General features: G+C 39.2%; 1 protein-coding gene across 7 annotated transcripts in view; it reads left to right on the plus strand.

Moving 5' to 3' along the window:
• dnajb6b (DnaJ heat shock protein family (Hsp40) member B6b) overlaps positions 1-15,873 on the plus strand; it is a 40,539-nt gene that overhangs the window by 7,346 nt on the left and 17,320 nt on the right. For all 7 annotated transcript variants that reach the window (XM_029116095.2, XM_029116098.2, XM_029116097.2 and 4 more), the window contains exons 2-5: positions 2,258-2,377; positions 7,998-8,107; positions 15,195-15,266; positions 15,570-15,677. In XM_029116095.2, coding sequence (XP_028971928.1) covers positions 2,313-2,377; positions 7,998-8,107; positions 15,195-15,266; positions 15,570-15,677 — 355 coding nt within the window. In that variant the 5' untranslated portion in view covers positions 2,258-2,312. The remainder of the gene's footprint in view (positions 1-2,257; positions 2,378-7,997; positions 8,108-15,194; positions 15,267-15,569; positions 15,678-15,873) is intronic.

Below are 15,873 nucleotides of genomic sequence, written 5' to 3' on the forward strand. Positions count from 1 at the left end.
ATATAAACATTGAATATATAATATTTAAATACACCTTAAAAGTAAATGTAATCATAGTTTTAAATATACAGGTGCTGGTCATAAAATTAGAATATCAACAAAAAGTTGATTTATTTCATTAATTCCATTAAAAAAGTGAAACTTGTATAATTTATACATTCATTCCACACATACTGATCTATTTCAATTGTTTATTTATTTTAATTGTGATGATTATAACTGACAACTAATGAAAACCCCAAATTCAGTGTCTCAGAAAATTAGAATATTGTGAAAAGGTTCAATATTGAAGACACCTGGTGCCACACTCTAATCAGCTAATTAACTCAAAACACCTGCAAAGGCCTTTAAATGGTCTCTCAGTCTAGTTCTGTATTCTACACATTTATGGGGAAGACTGCTGACTTGACAGCTGTCCAAAAGACGACCATTGACACCTTGCACAAGGAGGGCAAGACACAAAAGGTCATAGCTAAAGAGGCTGGCTGTTCACAGAGCTCTGTGTCCAAGCACATTAATAGGGAGGCGAATGGAAGGAAAAGATGTGGTAGAAAAAGTGTACAAGCAATAGGGATAACCGCACCCTGGAGAGGATTGTGAAACAAAACCCATTCAAAAATGTGGGGGAGATTCACAAAGAGTGGACTGCAGCTGGACTCAGTGCTTCAAGAACCACCACGCACCGACGTATGCAAGACATGGGTTTCAACTATCGCATTCCTTGTGTCAAGCCACTCTTGAACAAGACACAGTGTCAGAAGCGTCTCGTCTGGGCTAAAGACAAAAAGGACTGGACTTCTGCTGAGTTGGGTTCTCTGATGAAAGTACATTTTGCATTTCCTTTGGAAATCAAGGTCCCAGAGTCTGGAGGAAGAGAGGAGAGGCACAGAATCCACGTTGCTTGAAGTCCAGTGTAAAGTTTCAAAAGTCAGTGATGGTTTGGGGTGACATGTCATCTGTTGGTGTTGGTTCACTCAGTTTTCTGAGGTCCAAGTTCAACGCAGCCATCTACCAGGAAGTTTAAGAGCACTTCATGCTTCCTGCTGCTGACCAACTTTAGGAAGATGCAGATTTCATTTTCCAACAGGACTTGGCACCCACACACAGTGCCAAAGCTACCAGTACCTGGTTTAAGGACCATGGCATCCCTGTTCTTAATTGGCCAGCAAACTCGCCTGACCTTAACCCTATAGAAAATCCATGGGGTATTGTGAAGAGGAAGATGCGATACGCCAGACCCAACAATGCAGAAGAGCTGAAGGCCACTATCAGAGCAACCTGGGCTCTCATAACAGCTGAGCAGTGCCACAGACTGATCGACTCCATGCCACGCCGCATTGCTGCAGTAATTCAGGCAAAAGGAGCCCCAACTAAGTATTGAGTGCTGTACATGCTCAGACTTTTCATGTTCATACTTTTCATTAGGCCAACATTTCTAAAAAATATATATTTTTATTGGTTTTTAATAATATTCAAATTTTCAGAGATCCTGAATTTGGGATTTTCATTAGTTGTCAGTTATAATCATCACAATTAAAAGAAATAAACATTTGAAATATATCAGTCTGTGTGTAATGAATGAATATAATATACAAGTTTCACTTTTTGAATGGAATTACTGAAATCACTAAACTTTTTGATGATATTAAAATGTTGTGACCAGCACCTGTACATTCTATATGCTGTCTGTACAGTAGGCTACAAAGCCATAAGATGTCTGTCCTGTTACTCCAGTGTGATTCTGAATTATCCTTATTACTTGTATGTGAGGTTGCCAGGTTGGAGAGCAAATCTCCTCTTTACTTTAAACTGCTCTTAAACTGCTTGGCTGGGCAATACCTCCCAAATTACTTATTCCTGTTTATGTTTGTAACAGTTAAGTTAAAGGTACTTCTATACAGCCTCTCTTTCTATATTCTTTGAAAAGCAGTCAGTCAGTCGCACCTAAACACACTTTTGTGATGGGAAAGAGGCTTTTACGAACGTTCAATTACTTTAGATGATGTAATATGCTAATTCAGCAGTAATTGGACTGTTAATTAATTTCAGTTTTTTACAGTTTGTCTCTGTCTCAAGGACTATATTACTATATAAGTTGATTACATTATTTTGTTTTGCCACCATGCGAAAATACTTTCCCCTTTTCTGACTTTGAGGGGAGGAAGGGGTGCTGTGCCGCATGGCAACCTCTGTCACCGCCGCCTGGAGTTCCTATTCAGGGGTTTGTTTTTGAACATTGACTTTATTTTGTCTGTAGAGCAACGGCCTGAGGACTGCTGACTAGCAGAAGGATTCACAGAGGAAAAACAGCCATGACAGAATACTATCAGATCTTAGGAGTCCAGAAAAACGCGTCGGCGGAGGACATAAAAAAAGCGTGAGTACCGGGGTCCAGAATGGCCTCTATTTTTACATGAGTGTTGACGTTGGTAATGGGGAACACTACGATGTAATGGACTAATAATAGAAAGTGAGTACTAACGGCAATACTTTAGAAAGTTTCCACTCTTCTCAGTCCTGAACCTGTAACCTTGATGAGCGCCTTGTCTCAACGTTCTGTAAAAACATGCACACAGGCAAATGGGTACACACATAGATACATGGATACATACACACACACACTCACACACACGCATACATACACATACACATACAAACAGACATACTCAGCAGCTCCTGTGTCCAATGTTATCTATTGTAATTTGAGAAGTGATGATTGTTGGGCTTTTTGTTTTGCCAGTAATATGTTGAGAATGACAGACAGACAGAGTTGTCTTTGAAAAAGGCAGAATGATTGTTATCGTGATCTGCCTTTTGTGCAACTAGGCTTTAGGAATGTTAGGTATGGTAAGTTTTAGGGTAGGGCTATAGAGAACACAAATTCAGCCATGAAGGGAACATTTTCGGGGGGAAATCTTTTCCTTGGCTGCTGTTTTTCACTTTAGGTTTTAATCTTGCCTACACTGTCCAGCATAAGACACCAAGTCACTAAATGAAAGCAGTAGTTGTACTTACTCTGTTTTTGACTTTCAGCTTGTTGCAGACTATCCTGCATTTGACCTTTTGCCTATATAAATATCAAGACAAAGGTCAAAAGGTTTGGTACCTTGTGTAACTCCATCTATTTGATGACACTGGGCTGACACTTCTAATCCTACAACCCTGTTTCCAAAAAAGTTGGGACACTGCGTAAAATGCAAATAAAAACAGAATGCAGTGATGTGCAAAGCATTTATACCTATATTTAATTGAAAATAGTACAAAGACAACATCAAAAGTTGAAATTGGGACAACATCAAAAAAGTTGGGACAGGGGCATGTTTACCACTGTGTTGCATCACGTCTTATTTTAACAATACTCTGTAAGCGTTTGGGAACTTCGAAATTGCTGTAGTTTTGAAAGTGTAATGTATTCCCATTCTTGCTTGATATAGGATTTCAGCAGCTGAACAGTTCGGGGTCTCCTTTGCTATATATTCTGTTTCATAATGCGCCAAATGTTTTCAATGGGGGACAGATCTGAAATGCAGGCAGGCCAGTTTAGCGCCCGGATTCATTTACTATGGAGCCCTGCTGTCATAAGTGCCGAATGTAGTTTGACATTATCTTGCTGAAATAAGCAAGGCCTTTCCTGAAAAATATGTAATCTGGATGGCAGTGTATGTCGCTCCAAAACCTGTATAAATTGTTCAGCATGAATGGTGCCTTCACAGATGTGCTAGTCACTCATTCCATGTGCACTAATCTAATGCACCCCCATACCATCACGGATGCTGGCTTTTGAACTGTGCGCTGATAACAAGCCAAATGGTCCCTCTCCTCTTCAGCCTGGAGGATGCAGCATCCATGCTTCCAAAAATAATTTCACATTTTGATTTGTAAGACCACAGAACTGTTTTTCACTTTGCATAAGTCCTTCTTAAAGGAACTCGGGCCCAGAGAAGGCAGCATCGTTTCTGGATCTTGTTTTTATGTGGTTTCTTCTCTGCATGGTAGAGTGTTAACTTGCATTTGTGGATGCAGTGACGAACTGTGTTCACAAACAATGGTTTTCGGAAGTGTTCCTGAGTCCATGCAATGATTTCCACTACAGAATCATGTCTGTTTTTAAGCAGTGCCACCGGAGGGCCCAAAGATCATGGCCATGCAATATTTGTTTTCATCCTTGTCCCTTGCATATAGAGATTTCTCTGGAGTATTTGAATGATATTATGTACTGTAGATGATGAGATCCCCAAACTCTTAGCAATTTTATGTTAAGAAACGTTATTCTTAAATTGTGGTCTTTCACAGAGTGGTGAACCCCTCCCCATCCTCACTTCTGACAGACCCTTCCTCTCTGGAATGATCTTTTAATACCCAATAAGGTCAATACCCAAATCATTTTGTAGCCTCTGTCCCAAATTTTTTTAAATGTGTTGCTGGCATTAAATTCAAAGTAGGCATTATTTTTTCAAGAAACAATAAAATGTCATATGTTGTCTTTGTAATATTTTCTATTAAATATAGGGTTTACATTATTTGAAAATGTTATTATGAAACAGCGTTGTAATGGAGTAGATCTTAACAAAATTATCCTCAATCTTATTTAAAGCTAATTTAAACATTTTCACCTCAATATTTGTGATTTATTACTCAGTGAAGAAAACCACTGTTTAAACTTCTGTAAAGGTACTGAATAAAACAGTTAATGCATATAAGTTCTTCTGAGAAATGTTACCTGGAAGTGCAAATGCATTTGTGGAATATCTGGTTCAGATTAGAGTCGTGCCATTAGAACAAAGCAGTGTTCTTCCTCAGCCCCTATGCCTCCTGGTATTGTTTTTTTTTACTGTTTTAGCCTCTACCTGTTGGTTAGTTTAGCAACTTGTTTTTGGAGAGACAGCGAATCATCACAAAAACAAACAAGTGTTAAGCATTATTGTGCTTCATTGATCTTTTTTAAGGTCCTTAAAAGGTACTTCTTTAAATATTGTAGTTGTCCAAACATACATACTACCAAAATAAGTGCCCTCTTCTTACTTTATTGTATTCCTATTTATTTCAGTTTAATCTAATGTTACATATTGCTTACACTTACTGCTCAGATAAACAGTTCACAGTAGCCCACTGTATATTAAATGGACAACCTATTTTTATTTCTTCCTGATAAAGAACCGTATAGTCATTTGGGACACAGACACTGTCCGCCACTGGCAGGGTTTAATTAGGAAGAAGTGCTGTGTCAGCAGAAAGCCCTGTCCTGGAAACAGAGCCATGGAGTTTACACTGCCTCTCCTTTGTTGTCCCTGCCACAGGCCTGTTGGCTGGACTGGTGGCCTAGAAGAAGCTCTGCCTTTACATGACCAGTGATCTCCCATAGTCCGTTACATTGACATATCAGACGTTTAGAGTGTTTTTACACTTCCTGATTACCCTGTAATAGTTTTATTCAGATGAACGAGACTAGTTGACGTATTTGTGTCAGATTTTTTTTTTAAGCGTAAACAAGTGAAAATGTAAGTTTGGTTCATTTCTTGAAACAGAAATTTTCAAAACTCTAAGATAATTTGGCAAAACAGTCTTCCAGTTCAGCACAACACTATAGCTCATATCGCTCCCAAAATAGTTCACTCAAGTGTCAAAACTAAATTTCCTTCTCATTTAAACAGTCCGTGCCCCCAAAATGCTTCATCCCTTTGGCATTGTGTAAGCACTGCAAGTCAAAATGTCACTATGGCAGAGGACTATTGAAATATCCCTCATGTCCACCTTTCAGTCTTAGCCCAGTCCTTTATTGACAATGGTTCCTGTACTGTTTTTTGTCTAGCTAACAGAATACAATTGTGTATAAACTGAAAAAAATTAATAGGATTTCAGGTTAAGAGTAGCCTCCAAGGTTTGACATCACACATTGCACTCATACTGCCAAAGAAGGTGTAACCATATTCCTTCACGCACAAAGTAACTTCCATACATCAGAGTAAAAATAAAATGTATACAGCATAATATACTGTAATATAAACACACAAACAAAAAACTATGAAAATGATATGCAGCCTACAGTGCTGTAAATAAAGCTGGAGTTTCACAACTAACAGTTCTTCACTGGTCCTCACCCTCCCTCCCCTGGCCACAGTCCTCACCCTCATGGCCATCCACACGCTGCTGTCTGTCTGGCCACAGATTCTCATCCACATCACAGTGTATATTCTCCCTTGCGATGCAACGAGGGAAGAAACGGCGTGCATGTCGCAACCGTCCCCTACACTGATCTTCTGTAATATCCTCACACGCAGCGTCCATTGCATGGAGCAGGGACCTGTGATCTTGAGCCCGATGCTCATACACTCTCCACCTCCAAGCGGAGAAATACTCCTCAACAGGATTGAGGAAAGGAGAGTAAGGTGGTAGGAACACCATGACCATCCTTGGATGAGTAGTGAACCAGGCCCTGATGAGCGGGCCACGGTCGAAATTCACATTGTCCCATATGATGACATATTGTGGTAGGTGAGGCCCTACGAGACCTCTCTCATTTTCAGGGATCAAATCAAAGTGAAGGCGGTCCAAGAAGATGAGGAGCTTATGTGGCTGTGTATTGTATGGGCCAAGACTGGGGATGCGAGTGGCCACAACATTCTCAGATATGGCAGCACACATAATTATATTGCCCCCTCGCTGGCCTGGGACATTCACCTGACTGTCAATTGCTGTAATAAATGTATCAAATGTTCCAAGGGATTCATATATGGTATTCATGATATTATGTTCTTGACTAATTTTGACAATAGAACAGACTATTGTGCATGTTATGACTTATACAATGAAATGACGGTGACACTATTTGAGCGAACAACCATTAGAGTGAGAATCAACAATCAGTTTAGATCAACAAGATCTATTCACTTGGAAATTGTGCTAAATGTAGGCTACCTGTACTTAATCATTTGCAAAGATGTACTGAGACATTGAGACATGTACTTAGACATTTGCAATTTGATGAAATGAATGAAAAATTAAATTCTGTTGTGAACAATTGCCAAGTGGTTTGGAGGTTTGTCCATGTTGTTTTGAGAATGTAATTTCTGTTTCAGGAAATGGGCCAAACAAATGGAGAAAAACTGTAATGGAGAATGTAACCACTAAATGAAGTAACAAATACAGTGATTTATTTTAAATGCACTAACTAAGTCACTCTTGATGAGAGGATTTCTTTTTTATCTCAGTTCACCATTGTGCTAACTTCAAAAGCTCTACATAAGATTAGGTTTTAATCTTGTACGTTTTATACGGCAGTGTGCAGAGGGGAATTATGAGCCAATTGAAAGCTCAAGATAATTAGGTAGCTATGATGGTATAGATGCTAGACTGTAAATGTATCCAGGGCAATAGGGCAATCACTACTTCTTTTGGCCAGAAGAGTGCCTCCTATTGTCCCTCCAACACCTCTTCTAGCAGCATCTAGGGACACAAGGACAAACCCTGCTTCAGAGACAAACCAACAGTGTGATACAGGGGCGATGCTGCTGGAATGGGTCCTCTTATTGTTGTTTTCATATTTTCTTCTTGGTGTTTAGTTCATTCAGGGTGAATCACATAGAGCATGAAAAGTGTAATTTATTTCCCAAGTAAGTGTCACAACGGGAGGTTGTGATTTGATTGGTGAAATTGCATTACAGAATCATTTTGGAAATGCTCTCTTAATTGCTCAAACTGTGTGCTGTATTGTAGCCAATTGTTTAGAATTCGTACTTTACACTCTTTCTCTGGGTTGGTCCTCAGTCATGAGCCACTGAATGTCTCTGTCTCATTACTAATAATGGGATAATATTGTCAATTGATGGTTGAAGTCAGTTTCTGTTGTGTCTTTAATGAAGGCTGACATGCTGTCATTAAATGTACAATGCACACGGTTGTTAATATCACTGTCTCTGGAATGGGCATGTTTGTGCATAATGATTTCTGTGTAGATTAACATACAATGAACAATTTGTGTATTCCTTGCCCTGCTATAGGTACAGAAAGCTGGCACTCAAGTGGCATCCAGACAAGAACCCAGAGAACAAGGAGGATGCAGAGAGGAAGTTTAAAGAGCTTTCAGAAGCCTATGAGGTCTTGTCAGACGGTAAGAGGCCCCTGCTTCCTCACACACTGCTTCATGCCATCAACGCTTCCATATGACCAATATAACCCGTATTCAAGTTATAATAAAGCAAAACAATTGTATTGCTAACTGCTGGCTACTAATATAACAAATTTGCAGCATACCTCTTAATTGAAAGGGCACTAACTCTGTGGGTTTGGGGTGGGGGAATAGTACTGCGAGTGTCTAAACCAAGTATGGGGAGACTACATGTCAATGCAAACTGATAGACGGACTGGAGAGAAAGTTTACATGGGCAATATCTCAGGCACTGAATCATTTTGTAGACAAAAATAGTAATTTAAAACTATTAACTGCAGATTTATTCTGGTCATTTATGGTTGTATTTATGCTAGGTCTTACATATAACCCATTATATGTTAATGGTTTTGGTAATATAACAACAGTTAATACTAAAACTTTCTGTAGAAAGTTAACATGATAACACTATAGATAGGAATGTATCCTAGCTACAGTCATGTGAAAAAGGACAGGTAAAGGTAACCTAATTAAACAAATGAGACTGAAGGATTATACTTCCATCATTTATTTATCCATTCTCACACCCTCTGTTTCTTCTTTTTCAGACATTCTGATGTAGCTTTGCTTGTGTGTTTAGGATCAGTGTCTTGTTGCGAAATCCATGTGTCATTCAATAATTGTTTCAGTTTATTGACTATTGGCCGTATTCTCAAGAGTTTTCTGATACAGTAAGGAATTCATGGTTGACTCAGTGATCAAAGTCACCAGGCCCTGAGATGGCAAAGAAGCCCCAAACCAAAATGCCTCCACCTACAGGCTTTATAATTGATATGACCTTCTTCTCTTCAAAGGCATAGTTTTGTTCTGCCAATAATGGCATCTGTCATTGAAGGCAAACAACTGCACCTTTGAATCATCTGTCCAGAGCTCATTGTTCCAGTAGTTTTGGTCTTCCAGGTGAATGTCAGTCGTGTCTTGATATTTTCTTTTGAGAGCAGAGGCTTCATTTCTGACTTCTGAAGTTTGTGGAGTCTCTTTCTGACAGTTTAGTTGTACTTCACCATTGATTCTGGCAAGAGAGATGCATTGTTTGTTACCCTGTGGTTCTTATACGTGCATTCATTGGTCAGCTTTTGGGCTGGAATTGTTGGGATGAACTGTTCTATGTTGTACTTGTCTATGTTGTACAAATTGCTTGGAATTGCCTTGTCACTATACCATCAGTATTTTCTTTGTTCACACAAAGAAAATATTTTTGGTCTGTTGGTTACAGAACATTGCGAATGAATGTATTTTAAATAACTGAGATGTAGTAGGGTATGTTTAGCCTGTAAGACTTTTAGTATACGTTTAGATGTAAATATAGAATAGGCTGCCATTTGGGACCTAATTTTGGACCCAACAGCACAACAAAGAACTATAATGTCTTGTTTGATTCCTTGTTATGCACAGCTCTTCCGGCAACAGCAGCTCACAGGCAACAGTAATTGTCAGCCTTCAAAGCACATAAGGTCTGGGCCATTAGTGCTGAGGAGAACATACTTTGACTTTCCTCCTTGACTATCCTCTTTTGCGTTCAAGTCTTTTTCTCAGTTTTTTTTTCATTTGTCTTGTTCCTATCAAGTACTGGGGTGGTAATTTATTACATTTATTAAAGTAACCATAAACCTGGGCTTCCACACTCTGTCCCAAGGCTTTTTAGCTCTGTGTACTCTCAGGTTTCTGACTGCAGCTCTTCTCAGCATTCAACACCTTTTGAGAAAATGATTTGACCCTATCACTGAAAAAAAGAGCACAGGTGGAAGACTATGAAAGCTCTTAGAGGTTGGATACTAAACCTTGTGATTACATTTTTATATTATTTTTAATATTTAATTCGGAAAAAGGTTCATTTTGAATGAATGTTTTTGATATGTCTGAGTTACTGCCTGGTCCTGTCCAGACTGAAGGAAACACCTATGGTTCAAGAGCGTTATCTATAAAGAATGGGGTCATTTGTAGGAACAAGACAGAAACCTGTTTAATACAGTTACTCAGCTACTGGTGATTACTCATATAAACCTGGTTCTGTATACTTGAAACTGCCTTGTGCATACAGAAACTTAAGAGAAAACATGTAATTTTAACCAGTTCTGTTGTTGAAAATAGGTCTTGGAAGCAGGTTTTGTTCGCTGGCTAAAATTAACGCTCTTATGTATAAAACAGATGAGGTTTATACATGTAAACTTCAGGGAGTGTAATTTGCCAACAAAGTGCCAAATCAAGTGATTTATGAATACATAACTAAACTTAAGCATTAAATTAAGAACCCCTGAGACCATTTGAAATAACACTTGTGTATTAAAGTATACGGTTAAGGCAGGATCTGTTTCATATCCAGGAAGCTATTATTATCCAAAGGTCAAAGCGATCTTTCATTCAGTTGGCGAACAGTAACAACTTTATTTCAAGTTCAGTGACTGTGTTCCAAAACAACCTTTTTTAATGCTGTCGTGTTCCCTAAGTAATAGTATATACTAGAGATGCAAGCATACAGTGATCCCACGGTTCAGTACGTATCGTGGTTTATGGGACACGGTAACAGGACGGTTTCAGTATGAATGGCGTCATCATGTTAGAAGTGTTCCCACTCGAGTAGCCGACAGTGGCAAAGCAATGCATGCTGGCTGTATTTTTTTTTACGGTCTTCTTGACCTCTTCATCAGATTGGAAGCTGAATCCAAAGTGTTCCCATACAGCAGATTTGAAAGACGGTGGTACCTCTTCAAATTTGCTTCTCTCTGAGCGCATTTTAGCTCTGGTTGCACACAGTGACAAACCACAATTTCATTCAGAATGTTAGATGTCAGCAAAACACTCGTCACAATTGTCTGCTTTGGTCCCAACATGGTTGTTCCTGCAGTAGATTGCTAGCTACATAGTGGACACTGGCTGTTAAACCTCCCGCAGGTACCATGGGAAAGTACAAATTCAGTCAAACGTTGTTGGACAACAGCAACATTGCTTTTTGGTTGAAATCTGTTGAAGGGAAAGAAAACGAAGCCCACTGTGTTTTTTGCAAGAAGTCTTTCAAACTTGGCCCATTTATGCGAATTAAATCTTTGGAATCCCTTATAAAGTGTGAGAAACACAAAAACAACAAAAACGCAGCAAAAAACCTCAAACGTCTGGAATTTCTCAGTTGTGTTTGGTTGCATCACCGACAACAGTTCCGTGAAGTACAGCCAGTAAAGTTATTGTTAGCAGTAGGCTTTTTACTCTAACAACGGGGTACTTCAGTCGAATTGGTGTCCTTATGTATTTTTTGCGTGGGGTGCTTTTGTGAAAAAAATTTATTCGTAGTGGCAACAAGGTCTTAAAACATCTTAAATGTAACTTCCTGAAACCTGGAGGCAACATGTGGGGTGCCTTTGGGGAAGATTCCAACTGGGATGTCATTGCAAATCGTCCATTGGTTGTTTAAGAGGGAGTGGGTTGCGGTCCCCTAGATTGCCACATTTTGAGACGTTGCTGTGGAGTAAAGTTTGGCAGTCCTCAGGAGCCCCCTAATGACCTGAGACCCCAAGCGGTTGCCTGCCTTCACCTGGTCACTATAGGGGTGTCGCTATATACCGGTATTGACGATAACCGTGATATTTAAAAAATGAAATAGTGATATCATGTTAATAATACACATACGATTATATCATATTCACTAGGCAAAACTAAAGTTGTATTTTTCCAAATACCCCACCCGGTTTTTCTATAACTTATTCATATCACTTATAGACCAACAATGCATGTGCTTAAACAAGGAGACTGGACATATGCACCGGCGTTGAAATCAACTCGTTAGCCCCACTAGAACCCTGGGAGAGATCTGCAAAGACTGTTTTTGTAGCCAATTCGCATGGAATTGGACCTACACACGAGTTTTAATTAACGCCTTTTCGTAACCCATTCCCTAGGCAATTTTTTAAAAATATTTTTCCAAAAACCCCTCTCTCTCTCTAGAGTTACGGTTACAGACTCTCTCCACCTCCATACATTTTTTTGAGTGTAATTCATTTCCCAAAAAGAGAAAAAAAACACCTTTAAAGATGAATTTGACTGATATCATTTTTTACTTCAAATCTTCTATAGATACTGCAGTAATATTGTTACCGTGAATTATTTTGGCCACAATAATCCGATATTGTGACAGCCCTAGTTCACAAGTGTGTGTCTGGTTCTGTGGATCTGAATCTACAACGTGCGTGTAGTCTGCAGCACAATAAGCATGTTTTGGAAATTACTGGAAAATGACCAGCATGTCGTAACTCTGCAGTTCACATGTGCGTATTGAACCGTAGGGGGCGTACCGAACGGTTCGAAGACATACCGTGTACCGTTGCATCCTCAGTACATACGATTCTAATATTTAGGGTTGTTGAATCAAGTAGTTTTAAATAAAAGGCAATGTTTTTTTTTATTAAAATAGAGCTCTAAGAAAAATGATACAAGTGGATATGTATATTGAATACCTCTCTAGGTGTGTATATGATATATGTTCGTTTGCATGTGTTGTTGTTTTTGAGGGGGGGGGGGGGTCCTCACAAGCATAGTAAAACATGAGGAATCTGAGGTAAGTTTAGTTTAAGCATAAATGGGGGTTTTTGGTCCACAAGAATGGAAATACATAATGTTTATTTTACAAGTGTTTGTTTGTATATATGCCGCTTAATACTTGATGGAGTAAAAAATACACTAGTAAAATAAATCTAAATACATAATCATTAGCAAATGGTTTGAAAGGCTCTTAGATATGCTTCTTGGAATATCCAACGTAGAATTAAATGCATGAGGAACATGGAATCACCATAAAATTAGAGAAGGCCTCTTGTGGAGCCTTCACTGTTCACAGAAACAGTAAAGGTCATTTGTAAGATCTTTACTGTACTACTAGCATAAAGACAAGCATGAATGACCAGAAGACATTTGCATTTAATGTTTTCAATGTTAAAAAAATTATTTGTGTTAACTTGTGTTACAACTGTTATAACTTAATCCTGTGATTGTGTAGAAAAACTGTAATTACTTTTGGAGTAGTATTTTATTATCATTTTGTTGCTTAGTACTATACTGCACCCAAGAGGAATAGCAAACTATGGAGACAGTCAGTCAGTCAGTCAGTCAGTCCTCCACCTATGAACAATAATTTTACAATAAATGTAAACATTTGCTACTTTAATAATGAATGCCTTGCACATGTTTGTTAAACTGTCTAAAGCTCCACAAGAGGCCTTCTCAAATTTTATGGTGATTCCATGTTCCTCATGCATTTAATTCTAGGTTGGATATTCCAAGAAGCATATCTAAGAGCCCTTCAAAACCATTTGCTAATGATTATGTATTTAGATTTATCCACTTGTATGATTTTAATTTTTTTATTGTAATCACTGAAATACTTTAAGTTGAATTACTCATGATTTGTGGTAACTGGTTTCCACAAAAAAAATGTGTTACTGTAGCATGACCGATCAGCATTGTAGGTATAAATGACCAACAAATGAATAATGTTTTATTTGCTTGCTGTAATACATTAACTTGGCAACCTCCGTTGTATCTTTGTGGGAACCACTCTTGAATATGTTTAGCCGTGTGTATGGGGGCATCATCATCCTGGAATATTGGAACATCATCAGGGAACAGTGTTTACACCCTAGGGTGCCCCCGGTCCTGTAAAATGGGGTCGTTTCTTGACCAGTAAACATCCATGCAGTGCAATCATAAGACCCAATGTCTCCCACAAGATGATTGCCCATAATATTACGGATGGTTATGTTGGCCGTGACATTGTGGGCTGAAGGCATCCTTTGTTTTTATCCAAAATGTGAACCAATCTGGAAATCAGAATGGGAAAGAAAGGTGATTTAAGCAATTTTGAGCGTGGCATGGTTGTTGGTGCCAGACGGGCCAGTCTGAGTATTTCACAATCTGCTCAGTTACTGGGATTTTCATGCACAACCATTACAAGGGTTTACAAAGTCCTGTGGGCGAAAATGCCTTGTTGATGCTAGAGGTCAGAGGAGAATGGGCCGACTGATTCAAGCTGATAGAAGAGCAACTTTGACTGAAATAACCACTCGTTACAACCGAGGTATGCAGCAAAGCATTTGTGAAGCCACAACACGCACAACCTTGAGGCGGATGGGCTACAACAGCAGAAGACCCCACTGGGTACCACTCATCTCCACTACAAATAGGAAAAAGAGGCTACAATTTGCACGAGCTCACCAAAATTGGACAGTTGAAGACTGGAAGAATGTTGCCTGGTCTGATGAGTCTCGATTTCTGTTGAGACATTCAGATGGTAGAGTCAGAATTTGGCGAGAACAGAATGAGAACATGGATCCATCATGCCTTGTTACCACTGTGCAGGCTGGTGGTGGTGGTGTAATGGTGTGGGGGATGTTTTCTTGGCACACTTTAGGCCCCTTAGTGCCAATTGGGCATCGTTTAAATGCCACGGCCTACCTGAGCATTGTTTCTGACCATGTCCATCCCTTTATGACCACTATGTACCTATCCTCTGATGGCTACTTCCAGCAGGATAATGCACCATAACAAAGCTCGAATCATTTCAAATTGGTTTCTTGAACATGAGTTCACTGTACTGAAATGGCCCCCACAATCACCAGATCTCAACCCAGTAGAGCATCTTTGTGATGTGGTGGAACGGGAGCTTCGTGCTCTGGATGTGCATCCCACAAATCTCCATCAACTGCAAGATGCTATCTTATCAATATGGGCCAACATTTCTAAAGAATGCTTTCAGCACCTTGTTGAATCAATGCCTTGTAGAATTAAGGCAGTTCTGAAGGCGAAAGGGGGTCAAACACAGTATTAGTATGGTGTTCCTAATAATCCTTTAGGTGAGTGTAATTGGTTCCTATAAATTCACAAAAATAGCACAATAATCACAGCTCTGATATAGTGCACTACTTTTGAACTATAAGGGCTAAGGGTAAAAGTAGTATGCTTTATAAAGAATGGGGAACCATTTTAGGGCACACACACAATGACTATTCTCTTACTATTCTCTTATTTTCTCTTTTGTTTTCTCTAGCAAACAAGAGGAACATTTATGACCGATATGGCAAAGAAGGTCTAACAGGAAACGGAGGTGGAGGAGGAGGAGGTAGAAATTCTATTGTTCATGTTTCAAGTACCTCAGAGCCACTCTAGGACATTTCAAGGTTATAAATATGCATTATCTGATGCGGTGTTATCATTGACTCATGCTAGCTAACATTGTGTTTTGTTTTTGCTAGATTGGGTCAGTGTAAGTGTTAAACACTCAAAACCATCAGATGTTGAAATAGTTCCATGCTACATCACTGTGCCTTAGAATAATTGGATGTTCAGGAATATGTTGCTTGGCCATCTTTCATTTACTGCCATTGTACATTCTTTGTTGAAGAGTCTTGTCTGTTGATTCCAGGTGGGCATTACCACAACGATGATCACTTTGGTGGGTTCACATTCCGTAATCCAGAGGATGTCTTCAGGGAATTCTTCGGGGGCCAAGATCCATTTGCAGATTTCTTCAGTAAGTCTTCTCTGTACTGATGCCAAAGTGAGTCTAGATGAAGGGAAGGAAAGGAGCAGGAGAATGTGTTACTGTCTCTTTGGCTTAATTATGATTAACAATACAAGTTTGATATATGTGACATGATGTTGAGCTGAGAATGCCTGCGGTCTTACCAGTAAACCCTATTAGCACTAAAGTGTTATTACTGTGTACT

Source organism: Esox lucius, chromosome 21 (assembly GCF_011004845.1).
Source record: "Esox lucius isolate fEsoLuc1 chromosome 21, fEsoLuc1.pri, whole genome shotgun sequence".
NCBI lineage: Eukaryota > Metazoa > Chordata > Actinopteri > Esociformes > Esocidae > Esox > Esox lucius.